At 38.2% G+C, this 17,298-nt stretch overlaps 2 protein-coding genes across 3 annotated transcripts in view; one reads left to right on the top strand and one right to left on the bottom strand.

Moving 5' to 3' along the window:
• Positions 1-355: 355 nt before the first annotated feature.
• Positions 356-6,118, bottom strand: LOC149748807 (uncharacterized). Its single transcript, XM_089915886.1, has 4 exons — positions 5,938-6,118; positions 5,640-5,770; positions 4,567-5,557; positions 356-1,151 (listed from the first exon to the last, which is right to left on the bottom strand). The coding sequence occupies exons 1-3, from the start codon at positions 6,116-6,118 to the stop codon at positions 4,715-4,717; spliced, it is 1,155 nt and encodes a 384-aa protein (XP_089772012.1). The 3' UTR covers positions 356-1,151; positions 4,567-4,714.
• RDX (radixin) overlaps positions 5,312-17,298 on the top strand; it is a 102,002-nt gene continuing 90,015 nt past the window's right edge. For both annotated transcript variants that reach the window (XM_089915522.1, XM_022561536.3), the window contains exon 1: positions 5,312-5,425. The gene's annotated coding sequence lies outside the window, so the exon portion shown is untranslated. The remainder of the gene's footprint in view (positions 5,426-17,298) is intronic.

Genomic DNA, 17,298 nt, shown 5'->3' with positions numbered 1-17,298 from the left:
CAGGAAGCCACTGCTGATGGGATGGATTGGCCATTTCACAGTAATACCGGGGAGGGGATTTAGTGCTTTTTGAGCTCCTTGTCTAGTTCGGAAAATCTACAATGCCTTAAAACAATCTCTGGGACAGGCCCAAAAGGTGTATGTAACATTCTCCCTCTTTTACCATTGTTTGCAAGTAAAGTACAGACTAGTCCATTGGCTCTTTCAAGGTCACTTAGCAACTTGTTGGTAGGAATTGGGAATAAAGCCAAGGTTATAGATTTCCTCACTTGGACACTTTCCACTCCATTTATTACTTACCTCTGAAATGTTATTGCTGTTTACCATGAACTAAATTGGCTTTATTACCTAAGCAGAGACGATTAAGCAATAACTTTTACCTTGTCTTTGTTGAAGACTACATGCTCATATCTGTGATCACATTATGAATTATGTACCTATGTAATTTAATCTTAGATAGGGAGAGAATAAAGGTAGGAATCCACCTGTGGTTTCTTGACTCTTAGTTTGGGTACATTGGACATGAAAGCTCTATTGACTGTACTGAAATTTTATAGCTTATATCAGCAGTTAAATTTGTATGGCTTACTAGGCATACAAAGCAGATGATAAGATAGTTTTATTTACTTTGCCTGTTTTTACTGAGGTCTGTTATATTGGTGAACACATTGTGAATATGTACTTAAATATGCAAGATAGTGTGAATAGTATGAAATACCACAGTTTACAACAGAAGATTCACATTTGTATTTTTTCTATGTATAGGTTTTAAAAATAGTGATTTTACATTGCTGTAGCTTTTAAAAAATAGTGAATACATTTTTTAATTAATTAATTAATTAATTTAGCTGTGTTGGGTCTTTGTTGCTGCACGTGGGCTTTCTCCAGTTGTGGTGAGCTGGGGCTACTCTTCCTTGCGGTGTGCGGGCTTCTCATTGAGGTGGCTTCTCTTGTGGAGCACGGGCACAGATGCTTCAGTAGTTGTGGCACGTGGGCTCAGTAGTTGTGGCTCGCAGGCTCTACAGAGCAGGCTCAGTAGTTGTGGCACGGGCTTAGTTGCTCTGCGGCATGTGGGATCTTCCTGGACCAGGGAAACCCATGTCCCCTGCCTTGGCACGAGGATTCTTAACCACTGTGCCACCAGGGAATTCCTGTGAATAAAATTTTTGATGGAAAAATATTTTAGTATGTTATGGTGCTCCAGATTAATTTAATTCTAAACTGTAGTGAAATCCTTGGCTTGAATGAAACTATATTTTCCAAAGAAATGGTTGGAAATGAAAGGCCTATTTTAGCATGTTATCTATGTTCATTTCATTAACAAGTATTTATTGGATATCTCATTTGCTGTACTTATAGTTCATATATTTCCAGTTACTGAGTCCTAGAGTGCCCGTAGACACTTAAAAGTCAGCATCTTCCTAACCTGCCTAATTATCTTCATCTCTCAGTTCTACATTTTTTACAATCCGCATTTATCTTAATGGTACCCATCAGAAACCCTGAAAACATTTTCACTTCTCCTTTTCTCTTACTTCTCAAATTCTTTTGAAAGATTCTATTTCCTCTTTTTCATCCTCACAGACCTCCCAAGTTCAGACCCTCATCCTCTTGTGCTAGAGGCAAAACTGTCTACATAAGGCATCCCTCAGAATCTCAACATCCACTTTCACTGTCATTGAACCTCTCTCCCAAGCAATCCACACGGCTGCCAGTTACTTTGCTAACATAAATCAGATCACATTATTCCTCTTCTTAATACCTATTATGGAAATTCCCTGGTGGTCTAGTGGTTAGGACTCTGTGTTTTCACTGCCGAGGGCCCAGGTTCGATCCCTAGTCTGGGAACTAAGATCCCACAAGCTGCATGGCATGGCCAACAAACCAAAAAACAAACTAACTAAAAACAAACAAACAAAAAAAGAATACCTGTTATGGACTCCTATTTCTTCAAGGATGAAGGACAAATTCTGAACTTCTTGAACGGACCTCAACTTACCTTTCTGAAGTCTCTGGTTGTAAATATTCTTATGTCTAAATATCAATGCTATCTTTCCATTGTGTCTCCCAAGCTAATTGCCTTTCCCCTCACTTCTTTTAGGGAACTTCTACTCATTCTTTTACTCTCCCCTTCTCTGCTTATCTTTCTCTTCTCTAGGCAGAGTTAATTACCCTCTCTTCTGTCTCCTTGACAATAATGTGTTTATCTTTATTATGGTGCATATTACACAGATTGTTTGTTTGCCTTTCCCATTACTGAATCTAGAGGGAGATGAACAAGTGTTATTCAAACTAGTAAAGGCCTGGAACTCAATGTTAGTTCTAGATAAAACAAAACAAAACAAAACAAAACTTCCATTTATAAACCATACTTGCAAAAATGAATTTTCTTCATTTTTAAGAAATGAAGTGCTAGTGAGACAAATGCTTTATAACTAATCATTGGAATCCCAGAATTCAGAATTAGCCAATATATTGTGGTGGAGTAGAGCAGGATTCTAGCATGGAAGACTTAGTAATAGATTGTTCATCAGATTTTTTCTAAAAAAAAGTAGTTTTAGCAAATGTGATTTTACCCCTTAAAATCTGAAGTGTTGGAATTAAACTGAGAAAGAAAAATTTCAATTAAGCCTTATATATATATTTTTTCCACTGCAAAAGTAATACAGAAAATACTGTAGAATAAGGGGCGGGGGGGGGAGGGGTGCCCATAGAAACATCATCCTGAGACAACTCTGGGTTTCAATTTTTCCTTTTTTCTAACACTTCATAGTTTTGTTTTGTTGTTTTTAAACATAGATGTGATCATACTATATGGTTAGTTTCATAACTTGTGGGGTTTTTCTTCACTTAATACTATACTTTTTAAATTGTTACCTAAAATGCTACAAAGTACTTATGGTTACTTTTAAGACATTTAGTTTCCATAATCTTTATTTTTGCATCTTATAAATAATATTGTGACATACAGCTTATGAACAATACTTTTGCTCTATTTCAGATTATTTCATTCAGATAAAATCTCAGATACAGAGTATGAACATTTTTTTAGGTTGAATCACAGCACCAAACTGTTTCTAAATAGGTTGTTTCAGTTTACACTCCCACTCACGATGTCTGGGAGCACCCTTTTAATCTCACCAGCACTGAATATTATCCTTTACTTAAATGTTTACTAATATGATAGCTGACTGAAGTATTACAATTTTTGGTCTGCTTGCTGTTGAAGAGTATAGGATAAAATCAAGGCTTTGGAGTCAAATAATACTGGGTTTGGTTACAGCTCTGCAACTTCCTAGCTGTGTTATAATACATCAAGCAAATTACTTAACTCCTTTTTTAAAATAAAGTTATTTATTTATTTATTTTGGTTGTGTTGGGTCTTTGTTGCTGCCCGTGGTCTTTCTCTAGTTGCGGCAAGCAGGGGCTACTCTTTGTTGCGGTTCCCGGGCTTCTCATTGCGGTGGCTTCACCTGTTGCGGAGCATGGGCTCTAGGCACGTGGGCTTCAGTAGTTGTGGCTCGCGGGCTCTAGAGCTCAGGCTCAGTAGTCGTGGCACACTTCCCAGACCAGGGCTCAAACCTGTGTCCCCTGCACTGGCAGGCAGATTCTTAACCAGTGTGCCAACAGGGAAGTCCCTACTTAACTACTTTGAGGCTCTCTTTATTCATCGGTTTTTTAAAAAGGTCAATAATAATATTTACCCCAAACTCAGGGTTGTTGTAATTATTAAAAGAAATAGTCATGTAAAGCATTTCACACCAGTGCCTGGCATGTGACAAACGATAATGAATGCTTCATTTTCTGTTGCAAAAGTATGTTTGATTAGTGTACTATCTAGGAATTCACACAATACTTTGACTATCTTTATCCACGCAGCTTGTTATGGAAGGCTGGACAATCACCTGGATAATTCTTGCACCCCAGGGAGAAGGTCAGGGAGTAATCTTATAGTTAAAAAAAAAGTGCACACCTGGTTCCCATTCTTGAGGAATCTAAAGGCCTTTGAGTTAACTCTTGGGGCTTTTAATTGTTCAGAGAGGTCTCAAAGGGCAATGGTGGAAACACACTAAAGAGTAAATTTAGTGAAAGTAATCAGGGGAGAGAGTTCCTGGAAAAGCTATTGTCTCAGGGAAGGCAAATGCTAAGGCAGGCAGTATATGAATTATTTGTTCTATAGAAGTTAAGTACACTCGTGAGGTTTTATTTGAATCTAAAGTTTATTAATAAAAAGTATATAAAGCACTGCAAACAGAGCAAGCTCGGCGAATCTGATTTTGTGCACTGTTTCTATACTCAGAGCAAGTTTTGCTCTTTGAATCCCAGCAGAAAATACCAGGGGCTTGGAAGTAGATGACAGAACATCGACTAGAAGTCTATCTAGTCCCGACCACTAATGTCAGTGGGCTAGTCACACCATGATCAAATGCCTAACTTTCACAAAGTCTACGATAATTTAGGTTTGGCTGCTCTTTGGGGTCCCACTTCCAACATTTTCCTTTTAACCGACTTCTTCCAACTGCAGAAGAATGCCAGAGATAATAAAAATTTATCAAATATCCTTGCCTGGATAAAAATCTGCACTCTCGATTGGGGCCATATCCATTGAGGTTTCGGTGGCGGTTTAAAAATTGCCCCTGAAAAAGCAAGTTTTTCTAGTTGGGTAAATTCTGCAAAAATAATGTAAAGTTCTTTATTGCATGCATAAATTCCTCTAAGGCAGGTCTTTTTCTCTCTCCAGGTCCAGGATTTTCAAGCTGAACAGCCAAGTAACACGCTCGACTCGGTTCTGGATTCCCTCGGGGAAGAATTCCTCCTTGGGGGCGATAGAAACGCCCTCGGCGAGTTTTCTGGCACCAGCGGGAGTTTCAAGTTTCCACCCATCGAGGGGAGGCGGCGGGCCCACTCCCAGCTCCGGGTTGGGCGGCTCTTCTTCCCTGAGCATCGGGCTTAGCTCAAGCCCAGTCCTCCCCGGAAGGAGTCCCCCACCCCCGCGCTCTCCCTCTTTCCCTCGGGGCTCTGGAGCCGCAGCCCCGCCCTCGCGCGTCCCAGCCCGGGACGGGGACCCCTGGCGACGCTCCGCGCGGCGGGCGGCCGCGAGCCCGCGGGGCTGGGAGGGGCGGGGGCGGGGCGTGGGAGGTCTGGCGGCGGCGGCGGCTGCGGCGGCGTTGCTGCTCGGGACGCAGCGCAAGGCCGGCCGGCCGGCAGGGGGAGGCGGGGGGCGTGGGGCAGCCCCGCCTTTCCCCCGAGGAGCCGCCAGGCAGCCATATTGCGGAGCTGTCTGCGGTGGCGGCGGCGCCTCTCGTCTCTCGCGGCCCATCGCTCTCTCCACCGCCTCTCCCTCCCTGCCGCAGCCGCGACACCCGGCGCCGCCGCGCAGCGCCCCGGCCACACTCAGGGCGGGAAGGAGCCGCCCACTCTCGGGGTAAGCCGCCGGCGCCCTACCTTCCCCCACTCCCGTTCCCGGGCTTCGCGGGAGACGCTGAGGTGGCGGCGAGAAGTTTCGGGGCCCAGTGCTGCCCGGCGGCCGCGCCGCGAGGGCCGCGGTGTCGCTGCCCTAACAGCCCGGCTGGCCAGGCCGCATCCGGGGCCGCGGGAGCCGCGAGGCTCTGCCCGAGTCGTGGCTGCGGCCTGAACACGCCGGTGCGCGCTTCTCCTCCCTTCGGGCGTGGGTCCGCCTTCAGCGTCCGCCCCGGACCCCCTCCGCCTCGAGCTCGGTCGGGTTCCCGCCGATCGGGTGCGGCCCCGGGCTCGGCCTGGCTCGTCCCTTCTAGGCAGTTTGAGAATACAGATTTAAGCCTAGGAAAAATTACGTTTTGCCATGTAGGGAAGGAATTTATTACAACTTCTTCTCCTCGGCCTCTAGTTTGAAAGTAAGGGTGTTGAATTACTAGAGAACGTGTGTTCCGCCCTGGTGGCAAAGGGATGTTGCATTACGGGGTTTGGGGCGCGAACCGCCCTCAGCCACCCGCACCCGCGCGGCGAGGGCCGCAGTTCTGGCCCCGGCCCTACCTGCTGCTTCTACTGCTGAAGGCGGCCTCCGAGCCCCATAACTTTCTTCGGCCTTTGAGGCAGCCCAGTTTAGTATCTTAGACCCCAGTAGACTAGTTGAGGACATTACAGTCCCCCCTTCTTTTAAAGGGTTGTAAACTTAATTCCCGGGCTAACTTTGAAAGCGGGGGTGGGGGGCACTGCATTATTGCAGTTTAAATAGAGCACTTCACTTTTTATACAGATGTGGCATGGTTCTTTAACCATTCACAACATGTATTTAGCGTTCTTTACCATTAAGGAGTGGTTATTAATGAGGCTGGAAATAGGTTAAAAGTCAACTTCATCAAAGATACATTTTAAAATACAGTTGAGATTTGTGTAGAAGACATTTTAATGAGTTCTGTGGCACTAAGACGGGCGTGATGTAAATGTAAAAACCCAAGATAATAAGGATTTATTTGATAAACGAGCACTTGGACTTAGACATTGCAATCTATTGTTTATGGAGCATACATTTTTTAGAACACTAAATACTCTTTTATATTTCGGACGGAGCTCTGAATGAACAATTGCCTTGTTCATTTTTCTGGATAAATAATGGCTTAATCCATTTGCCATAACAGCATTATTATCGATGTATTTAAGAAGAGAGACTAATATTCAGGATTTCATTAAAAAAAAAAATTTCAGTATTACATTACTTTAACCAGTGGGCTTTATCTTCCAGAGGCTAATTACCTCAAATGTGGTAAAATGTATTGAAGAAAACATTTTGAAGTTAATGGTATCCTGTAAAGTTGATTGCACTGACTTTGTTTCTTTTGCTAAACTACTTTTTTTAATATATGATGGGATTCAATAAACAGTACATTATTAGCGAGGAATGAATAGACATGCATTGAAATTCTTTACAGTTTTATTTAAATGAGACAAAATTTGTGGCATTTAGGAATGTTAAATTCTTGCCCTAGTGGATTATACATTGTTTTGTTCACTCCTGTATTCCCAAGCATGGCAGAGCATGTAGGAGAGGCTCAGAAGTTAAATGTAATTAATTTCAGCGTGGGGAAAGTATGTTTAGTCTGTCCTTTGTTTTGGACATTTGTATTAACTGGAAATTAACTGATATCCTTTTTTCTGTGGCGGTGAGAAATGACAGATTCTGCTGTTCTTTCCCTCTTTTGTTAAAACTCAGTCTCAGGGAGAGAACAAGGCTTATTTCTTCTTTTTTTGCTTCACTATTCCCAAGAGCAGAATTGGATTTTATTATTCATTTTTATCTTTGGCAGGCAGTTGAAATGAAAGTCTTTATGTACTTTTATCTTAATTTCAGTTCTCAATCTTCTAATGTAATCTGTGTATAGTCTAATACAATGGAGCCTAAAATCTTGAATGATGATGGGAGTCTTGTTTTTTCTTCCATTTTTAACTTGATTCAGTTCAACTTGTACAATTTAAAAATGGCAAATTTTAACCAATATTTCCCAAAGACCAAAGCCTAAAAAAATGTGTTCTATTAAGATTGTGAAGATAGCCATGTTGGTGAACATAACTTGATAGGGTAGAGTTAATATCATATCGTGCTGTTGCTGTGAATCTGGGAAGTTGAGGAAGTCACCGTTTCTTGGATGGCTTGGACCTCCTGCAGACCAGGAGCTAGTGGGCACTTCTCACGACCCTGATATTATCCTTGGGGTACTGGATTTAGTGGAACTGGACTGGGTTGCTGTAGACTCCAGCTTTACAAGGTTATTTTAAACCTCATGGTGTTAAAAGGCCTTCAGGGAACTTCCCTAACTTATGCAGCAAGTATATCCTCACCTGTTGCGTGATAGAAATGGCCAGTCTGATCCCAGAGAGTTCCTGAATTTCTAGCCTCTTTCAGAAGAATCCTGCCTTTACTGTTCATATTAGTTCCTGGTATATTTTTCAATATTAATTTATAATGAACATATTTTAAACCATTTTTAAAGACTATAAAATTAATAAATTTTATGACAAAGTTAAAAAAACCCAGAAAGATGTTAAGGAAAAAGTAAAAGTTCTCCCCAGCTTCCCAGAACCCTCCCCCCACCACCTCTCCCAGTCCCGGTCTCTGTTTTTCAGAGGTAATTGCTATTAGCTATTCCTTGTAGTATATAGAAAATGCCAATATTTATGCAAGGGTAAACATATACTTTATATATATCCCTTATTTGCAATTTTAAAGTCTTTAAAAATAAGGTTATTTTGTAACAGACATTGAAAGGGTGTTTATTACTGTGTTGAGCATTAAGTAATTAGTATTTCTCGGATTTTCATCATTTGAATGAAATAAAAATGGAATTTCTGGTAATCTCAAGTGTTCATGTACATGTGCAAATTTTCTTGATTAATGATTGAAGATGAATTCACTTTTTTTTTTTCTTCTAGGATATGGTATATAACTGACACTGAAAAGTGGTGTCCTTTAAAAAAGGGTTTATGATTTTGGGTAGTGAAATGTCCCTATTATATATGTAGCTTTTTACCTGGGAACTGTTTGGAAAGGAAATATGGTCCATATGATTCAGTTCTTTGTTTCTTTGTTCCATTTAATGGTGAATCCTAGCTTTAACTTCCTGGAAGAGAGGGGTTCTTTCAGGTTAGTAGTTGTATAGGTTTTTTTTTTTCTTTGAATAACCAGTATGTATAGAAACTCTTGCAAATTCACAAAGTTATTTTTTTCCTATTGCAGTATCAGTTACCTTTTAGAAGAATTCTAAAGTACATTTTATAGAGGCTAGTTATATATGTAAATACGGTATGCATATGAATAGGATGCTCTAGTAACACTGGTTCCTTTTCTGCTTTTCTACATAATTTACAAACATTTGAAATAAGAAACTTTTGGGTTCTAGTAAAGTTGATTTATTTGAAAATGATATTCTCTTTACTGCTAACCATTTGGAGAAGAGGTCAGCAAACTGGTTTGAAGGCCACGTTCAGCCTACTACCTTTTTTGTAAACAAAGTTTTATGTGAACACATGATGGCTCATTGGTTTACATATTATCTATGGTTGCTGTTGTGCTACAACAACAGAGTAGTTGCAACAGAGGCTGTATGGGCCACAAAACCTAAAACGTTTACTTAACTTGGCCCTTTACAGAAAATATTTGCTGACCCCTGCTTTAAGGTATTATTCATACATTCAGACATTTATAATCATATGCCAGATATTCTTTGCATTTGTTCAGTAAGATAATGAGAACATCACACTCTAATGGGAATATACTTGTGCCATTTTGTATACCATAATCTGTTTTTGCTTAAGTGCTCTTTGTGTGTATAAACTGGAGTTCATATTCAGTGTAACCGTGTTGTAAGCATAGTCTTCTGTGATGTGAATTCTGGGTGTTTCTTGTTTTGTACTTTAAAAAAAACCTAAAACTTCTTGTTGTTTCTGTAAATTAACTAATAACCTTTTGATAAATTAAATTGTAACTGAAAATCCTGTTAGTACTCAGAATGATGTGGGTACGAGTGTAATAGAGGGACCATTAATAAAAGGGAGAATGGGGACATAGGAAATCTCAGCCATGGTTAATTGAATCTAATCACCCTTTGGCTTTTATTGAGTGTGTGGGATGGACTAAACTTTGTTAGACATCATGAGCGCTCTTGATATTTAAGCTGTCTCTAGAATCTAGACTTAAGGAAACTATAAAAACCTAGTTTGGTTATTAAGCAAAGTTGGTACATACAGTTGACACTCCACATCTGTGGGTTCTGCCAACCTTGGATTGAAAATATTTGGAAAAAAAATTCCAGAAAGTTCTGAAAAGTAAAACTTGAATTTGCCACATGCTGGCAAGTATTTACATAGCATTTACATTGTATTTACGATTGTTTGCATAGCATTTATATTGTATTAGGTATTGTAAGTAATCTAGAGATAATTTAAAGTATATGAGAGGATGTGTGTAGGTTATATGCAAATATAATATTTTATATTTATATATATGTATGTATGTATATAAATGTACATATATTTTGTGTAAGGGATTTGAGCATCCCTAGATTTTGGTATCTGCAGAGGGGTCCTGGAACCAATCCCCTGTGGATACCAAGGGATGACTATATACCTAAAGTGCTTACTATTTACATCTAATCGTCAAGCAGCATGATAATTGTAGATATTATTAAATGTGTCAAATTAGGTGGCCTTTAAATTTAATTTGATTGTCAAATTATTATTTTTAATTTTTTAATTTCTATTTTTTACGGTACGCGGGCCTCTCACTGCTGTGGCCTCTCCCGTTGCGGAGCACAGGCTCTGGACGCGCAGGCTCAGTGGCCATGGCCCACGGGCCCAGCCGCTCCGCGGCATGTGAGATCCTCCCGGACTGGGGCACGAACCCGTGTCCCCTGCATCAGCAGGCGGACTCTCAACCACTGCGCCACCAGGGGAGCCCTGATTGTCAAATTAAATGAGATTATTGAAAGAGACTTAGGTAGAGACGATAAAGGCCTGTATTTGGGAGACCTCATTGGGAGTTTTTTTTTTTTTCCTACCACGTTCATGGTTGCTGTCTCTTATAGCCTATTGCTTTCTAGTTTGCTCACTTTACAATGTAAAAGATGAGAGGAAAGTATTACCCTTGATAATAATCAAGTGAGTATTATATATGAACTTAATTTACCAACAAAATCAACAAACATCTGAGGCCTTACTGTGAGCCAGACACCATTCCAATTTCTCAATAGGGGGATTGAATATCTCAAAAGTTAGAAACTTAATGATAGAACTGCCATATAGCCTTATTGACTGCATGAGCGAATACTATCTAATTTTAAAGATATTTAAGAAACATATTAACTTTATTCTGTTTCGAAAATAAGCTACTGTAGTATCTAGTGTTTCAAAACATATATAGAATTGTGAGAATTCCTCAGGTCAGTTTGAGACTTTTCTTCTTTCCTTCTACCTAGGTGACTTACATGAACCTATCTTTGTTTTTCCATTTTTAATCATTTCTTATATGAATTTTTGATGTTTCCTTAACTGTACGATGAAGAAATTGGACTGGATTTAGTTTTCTTACCTTTTAGCATTTAAACTTAATTTTTGCAAATGGTAATGTATCGTTTTTATACCCTCCTAGGAAGCAATACAGGTATAGTGTTTCTTTTAAGTTTACAAAATTCATTTAGAAAAGAATTTAAATTCAGTGTAAAACTTTGTGCCTTATATTTGTTTTAAGTGCTGGAAATTTGCTTTGCATTTCCAGTAACGTGTGTATTGCTTTTAAATGTTGAATATGGGCTTCCCTGGTGGCGCAGTGGTTGAGAGTCTGCCTGCCGATGCAGGGGACACAGGTTCGTGCCCCGGTCCCGGAAGATCCCACATGCTGCGGAGAGGCTGGGTGCGTGAGCCATGGCCGCTGAGCCTGTGCATCCGGAGCCTGTGCTCCGCAACGGGAGAGGCCACAACAGTGAGAGGCCCGTGTACCGCAAAAGAAAAAAAGAAAGTTGAGTATTTTATTTCCTTCAACAAAAGTCAGTTCCTACAAAAGCAAGCACTTAATACCTTATTTAGAACTGCATGTCACCCTTACAGGATATTAATTTACGGAGGTGACTATACCAGTATTAATGGGCACTTACAACAAGTCTTTAGAGGTAGTCTTTTTGACCTGAAAACAACAGAGGATAGAGCTTTAACTTCTTGAAAAGCTCTGGTAATTGGAATGAGCTTGTCTAAAATGATGTCAGAGGAAGGCAGAGTAGGATAGCCAAAAGAGCACAGGACTTGAATTTAGAAGGACCTATGACTTTGTTGACTAGCCTTATTACTTTGGGCAGGTGACTTATCTGAATCTTAATTTCCTTAATTAGAAGAACAAGGGATTGTGATACTTATCTTGGGCAGAGGGAGGAAGGGCAGTTATTAGGAAGATTAGATAATGTAGGTAGAGTGGCTGAAGAGTGAGCATTCTACAAATAATTCCATTTACTACCCTTATCCTTGCTTTTGGCCTTATTTCTTTTTTGCAAAATGGAACTAAAAATTCTTGTCCTCTGCTTCACTTGTGGAGTCACATGGCATTATACAGGTAAAAGTACATTATTATTGCTATTAAATTCAGTACTTAACAGAGCTAAAAAATTTAATAAGCATAATTCTTTGTATATTCGAGGTTTTAAAACTGTGGGTCTGTGAACTTGAATAGTGAAAAAAATTGCATCTTTATTTACACATTTTCTTCTATTACGAATGTGGGCAGCAGTAGCAGATACTGTTTCTAATAGAAATTGCAGGTATTTTCATGATGCATAACTGTTATTGCAGATCTCAAATTGACATTTAATACTCATTATTACTTAAAGTTTAATTATTAGATACACTGGTAGATATTGTGATTTAAAGGTTAACAAAGAAGCATATATATTACTGTATTATAAATTTGTGCTTTTTATATTTTTGATATTATAATTCAGTATGATTGATTTTTTTAATGTAATATTGTATATTTTATTTTGTGCATTTAAAAATACTTTTCTAGGAAGGGGTTCATAGGCTTTACCAGAGGGGCCCATGTTGGAGAAAATAATGATTAAGAACTTTTTTTTGTAGATGCCATTATTTTGTTAATTTGACCGCCAGAATTACCTTATTAATTCAGTTTATACTTCTCTTTGTTACCCTGCTTCCCAAACCCACAGTAAGTTGGCAGAGGACTGCAGAGAGACCACAATTATGTTCAGAGAAGGTGTCTCAAAAGACAGAAAAATAAGTACAGTTAGGCTTGGGGAAAAGAAATTCTTAAGAGTAAAATTAGGCAGCCTGGTATAAATTATTGAAGCATCACTGTAGGCCCAGTATGGACAGACTTAACACCTGTTTAACCACCTGACAGGTGGGGAGAGTCTGTTGTTGTGTCACTGACTAATAGAGCTCAAGGTGTTAAGCGTGAGGCTGTTTTTTCCATTGTACTTCAGAAAAGAGGCTGTTTTAGGGTCACCCTCAGAGTTAAAGGACAAAGAGAATGTTTTATGTGAATATTTTGTCTGAGAAATGTGGCACTGTGTTTAAGTACGTATTCATACGTTTTCTGGAAATGGGATATATATATGCTGGTGGCATCTCTTAATACTGCTTGCCGTGACTGTGCTTCATTGGTTCTGTGGGAGTCAGTGTGGAAAAGAGGTAGGGTAAGACCACTTTAAGAAATTTAGGAAGAGTGGGGAGGAAGGAGTAAATTTTGTTTCAATAATTATTTATTATGAGGGTAGAGGGGAGAAGAGTTGATATTTATTATACATCATTGATATACAGCGGTTTAGGTGATTATGGTGTCATTTCTTTAGAAGAAAAGAAGGCACAGAAACAGTTTTCAAGATGAACCAGTTAGAGGTACAAACTCAGGACATATATCTAGGTACCTTGGCTTTTCATGTGACATTTTATTAAATTGTCCATTCTACTACTAACAGATGCCATTTTCAAGGAAAATAATATGCTAATACAATCAAAGGAGGACTAGAAATGTACTATTGAGGTTAAATAATATCGTGATATAAATATTTTTTAATCACTAAATTGGCTAAAAACTTAGGTTTTAACTACATTTATACACAGCTTCATCCTAAAAAATTTAAGGTAGAATTCTTATGTATGTCATGAGATCTTATGCATAAACTGATATATAGACAATTTAGTGAAATATATTTTTAAAATTCTTACCTGATTTTTAAAATTAGTAACTTAACAAAAATAAGACCCTGATTAGTATTAAGTGCTCAGTTCTGTATATCCAAATATCCTTTGTAAGGGTACCTGTTTTTTTACTTTTCACTTATCCTTATGTAAATGTTGACACAGTTTGTCCCCCTTGTTATCACATAATTTCAGCATTAATTGTGATTTTGATTTTAATCATTGGCTGTTATAATATCTTTGTACTGCTGAGAACATCTTGGTACAGATTACTTTGTTTTATATTTATTTATTTGTGGTATATTTAGGAGAGAACACGGGTCTGAAAATACACATTTTTAGAAGCTTCTTTTTGTTAGGCCCCTCACTTCCCCACAGTTCATATAGATCATTTAGGCTTGTTGGAGATTTTAAAAGCTTAATGTGTATAAACTTGGTTTTGTATATGTTGGCCTGGGATATATTTGTACTTTTCACCAGAGCACTCATATTAAACCTAAAACTTTAATGTGGATTATTTTGCTTGAAACGTCCTTTTCTATAGAGTATAACTTGAAGTAACTCTAATATAGAAAACTGGGATAAATTATTTCTTAAAGGAAAAGGAAAAAACTCTACCTTTATTTAGTTCCAGTATTTGAGTAATACAAAACTTAAGAAATTCTGTGAAACCTGACATATGTAATGCTTATTTACCTGCCTAGCTGGTCCTATGTTTGATGAGTACTCTTTCTGTAATTTGAGTGCTGTAACTTAGTTTATAGTCTGGCATCCAGTTAGTGTTCACTTTTTCCCTTTGTTCTTCCTTACCAGTGAGCGATGGCACAGGAAGGGCAGAGCAGCCAAATGGTTTAGCAAACAAGAATGATCAGTACATGAGCAAGCTGTCTTGAGTATCTGCTAACTTCTTTAGGGTGTGGCCATGGGGCCTGATATGGTAATGGAATGCTAAATCAAGAAGGTAATGTAAAAATTGATCTAGGACAATTAAAATTCCTGGTACTGTACGCTGGTAGGAGCAAACCTGAAATACCTCTATAGGGAGACATAGACAGCTCAGGGCTTGCAGGAATCCCACACTGGGGAGTGGGTTAGGGACATGAGCTTTCTGTCCAAAATTACAAACTCCATAAAGAAATAAGTCATAATGAACTGGAAATAGAAAATTTTATAGTGACATAAAATAAACATTATAGGGGTAAAAGGAGGATTCAATACAAATTATAAAATATTATAGGAGTAAAAGTAGGATTCAGTACAAATTATAAAATAGTATAGCATTAAAGTTTTTTTTGAAAGACCAAAAGTGAATTTCTAGAAATTAAAATATATAATCACTGAAAATTTAAACTAGTGGACAGGTAAACCATTAAGAACACCTGCAGAGAATTAGTGAGTGGAGGAATGTTGAAGAGAGGTAAATAGAGGGAAAGTGTGAAAGAGTAGGCATGGATTGGAGAATAAGATATCCAGTATGTATCTAATAAGAATTGCTGAATGGGAGAGACAATGGCTAATAATTTTCCAGAATTTAAGAAAAGCATGAGTCTTCAGAATAAGGAAGCTTACCAAATCTTGAACAAGATAGATAAAAGCAAATCTGAAGAACACACACACACATACACACACACAAAATCTTAAAGGAAAGCAGAGAGAAAAGGCATATTACCTCAGAGAAATTAGTTAAATTGCCAGCAGACTTCTCCTCATCAGTAACAGATGCCAGAAGAAAACTAATATCTTCCAAATGCTGAAGGAATAACAGTTACTTTAGAATTCTATATGCAATTGAATTATTACTTAATGAAAAAAGGAAATATTCATTAGATATAATAATTCTAAACCTTTACTCACTTAATAACATAGCCTAAAAGCATATAAATTAAAAACTGGCAATTTATAAGAAGAAATTAACATCCACAATCTGAGTTGGGAAAATTCAATACATTTTTTCTCAATTTGATTAGACTAAACTTTGAGAGTAGAGAGGCTATAAACAAAAGATTAAATACTTACTCTGGCTTGATCTAACTTATCAGATGCAAAACATACATTATTTTCATTTATAGCTGGGAAAATCAAAAAAGAAATGAGGGCTTCCCTGGTGGCTCAGTGGTTGAGAGTCCACCTGCTGATGCAGGGGACATGTGTTCGTGCCCTGGTCCGGGAAGATCCCACATGCTGCGGAGCAGCTGGGCCCGTGAGCCATGGCCGCTGAGTCTGCACGTCTGGAACCTGTGCTCCACAATGGGAGAGGCCACAACAGTGAGAGGCCCGTGTACCGCAAAAAAAAAAAAAAGAAATGAAACTGACCAAGCACAAAACATAAAGGAAATCTTAATGAATTCTTTGACTAGAGTATATAGTAAACTTAGAAATAAATAATAAAAAGACAGCACTCTGCCCCCAGGCCTCTGACCTTCTATTTGAAAATTTAAAACTTAATAGCAGTCAGTAGAAATCATAATTGGGAACTGAAACACCTAGAGCTAAACAATAATGAAAATATATATAAAAACCTATGTGGGAAGCCACTAAAGTGATACTTAGAAAAATAGTGGAGTTTTTTTTTTTTGGGGGGTTTTAAATATAAGGTATTTTTTCCCAAAATTATTCCCTCCAAAAGGAGATTTATATTTGTTTCATAGGAACTGTCTCATTGCAAGATGTTCTCTTTCTCTTGAGCATGGAAGTACTGTTTAAGAAAGGCACATTGACCTGAAATGCCTTTACTACATGTCAGTTTGGAAAGCTCATGGAGCTCATCTGATAAGTGATTTAAATGAAAAAAAGAGGCTAAGAAGTCTAGAGGAGATCTGGTTTTAAGTCACTTAAAAATAACACATCTAGTTATACTGTGGGTATTAAAATATATTCCAACAATACGAATAGGAAAAAATAACGTCCTACTAATGTTTTCTATAAATGGGTAATTGTGGCTTGGGATAAAAATGTTAATTTTAGTGATAGATTCAAAAAGTACTTTATGTAATCTGGAAAATTTACTGTGTTTCAGAAGTTTGATATAGATGCTCATGTCTGGTGTGTGAGGAATTTAGATTATTTTACATAATCAGATGATAATTACTTGAAAGTAGTCTTACTGGCAAAATAGGGAGATCATTTCATGTTTGGAATTGCCTTATGGTGGGACATATTTAGTTTGTGACCTTAATGCATGTTATTAGAAAAAAAGATTAGAAATTACTTAGGTAAACTTTCAAGTTCAGGGATTAGAATATGAGCCTCAGAGTAAAAGCCAATTAATGAGAAGAAAAATGATGAGAAAAAGGACAGCAATTAACAAAACAAAAATAAAAGAAACAAGAAGATCAACAAAACTGAAAGCTGGTTTTTAGACCAATAAATGAAGCAAACTTCTGGCAAGATTAATCAAGCAAAAGCTAAGGCAAAAATTAACAGTATTAGGAATGGAAAGGGGATCATAACTGTAGATGTAGTAGAGATACAAAAAAAATCAGGAGAGAATACTATGAATAACTTTATAGAAATATGTCACCAAAACTTGTGGAAAAAGCAGATTTGACTGTGGGGTGTAGGGATTTAAGCCATGTTTTAGCCATGTTGTATTTGAGGTATCATTTAGATATTGAGCAAGCCAAG

This window comes from Delphinapterus leucas, chromosome 7 (genome assembly GCF_059928025.1).
Source record: "Delphinapterus leucas isolate spDelLeu-1000000601 "Yukka" chromosome 7, BTC_Dleu_Yukka2, whole genome shotgun sequence".
NCBI lineage: Eukaryota > Metazoa > Chordata > Mammalia > Artiodactyla > Monodontidae > Delphinapterus > Delphinapterus leucas.
The sequence above is the reverse complement of the archived record's forward strand: the minus strand, read 5'-3'. Positions and strand labels throughout refer to the sequence as shown.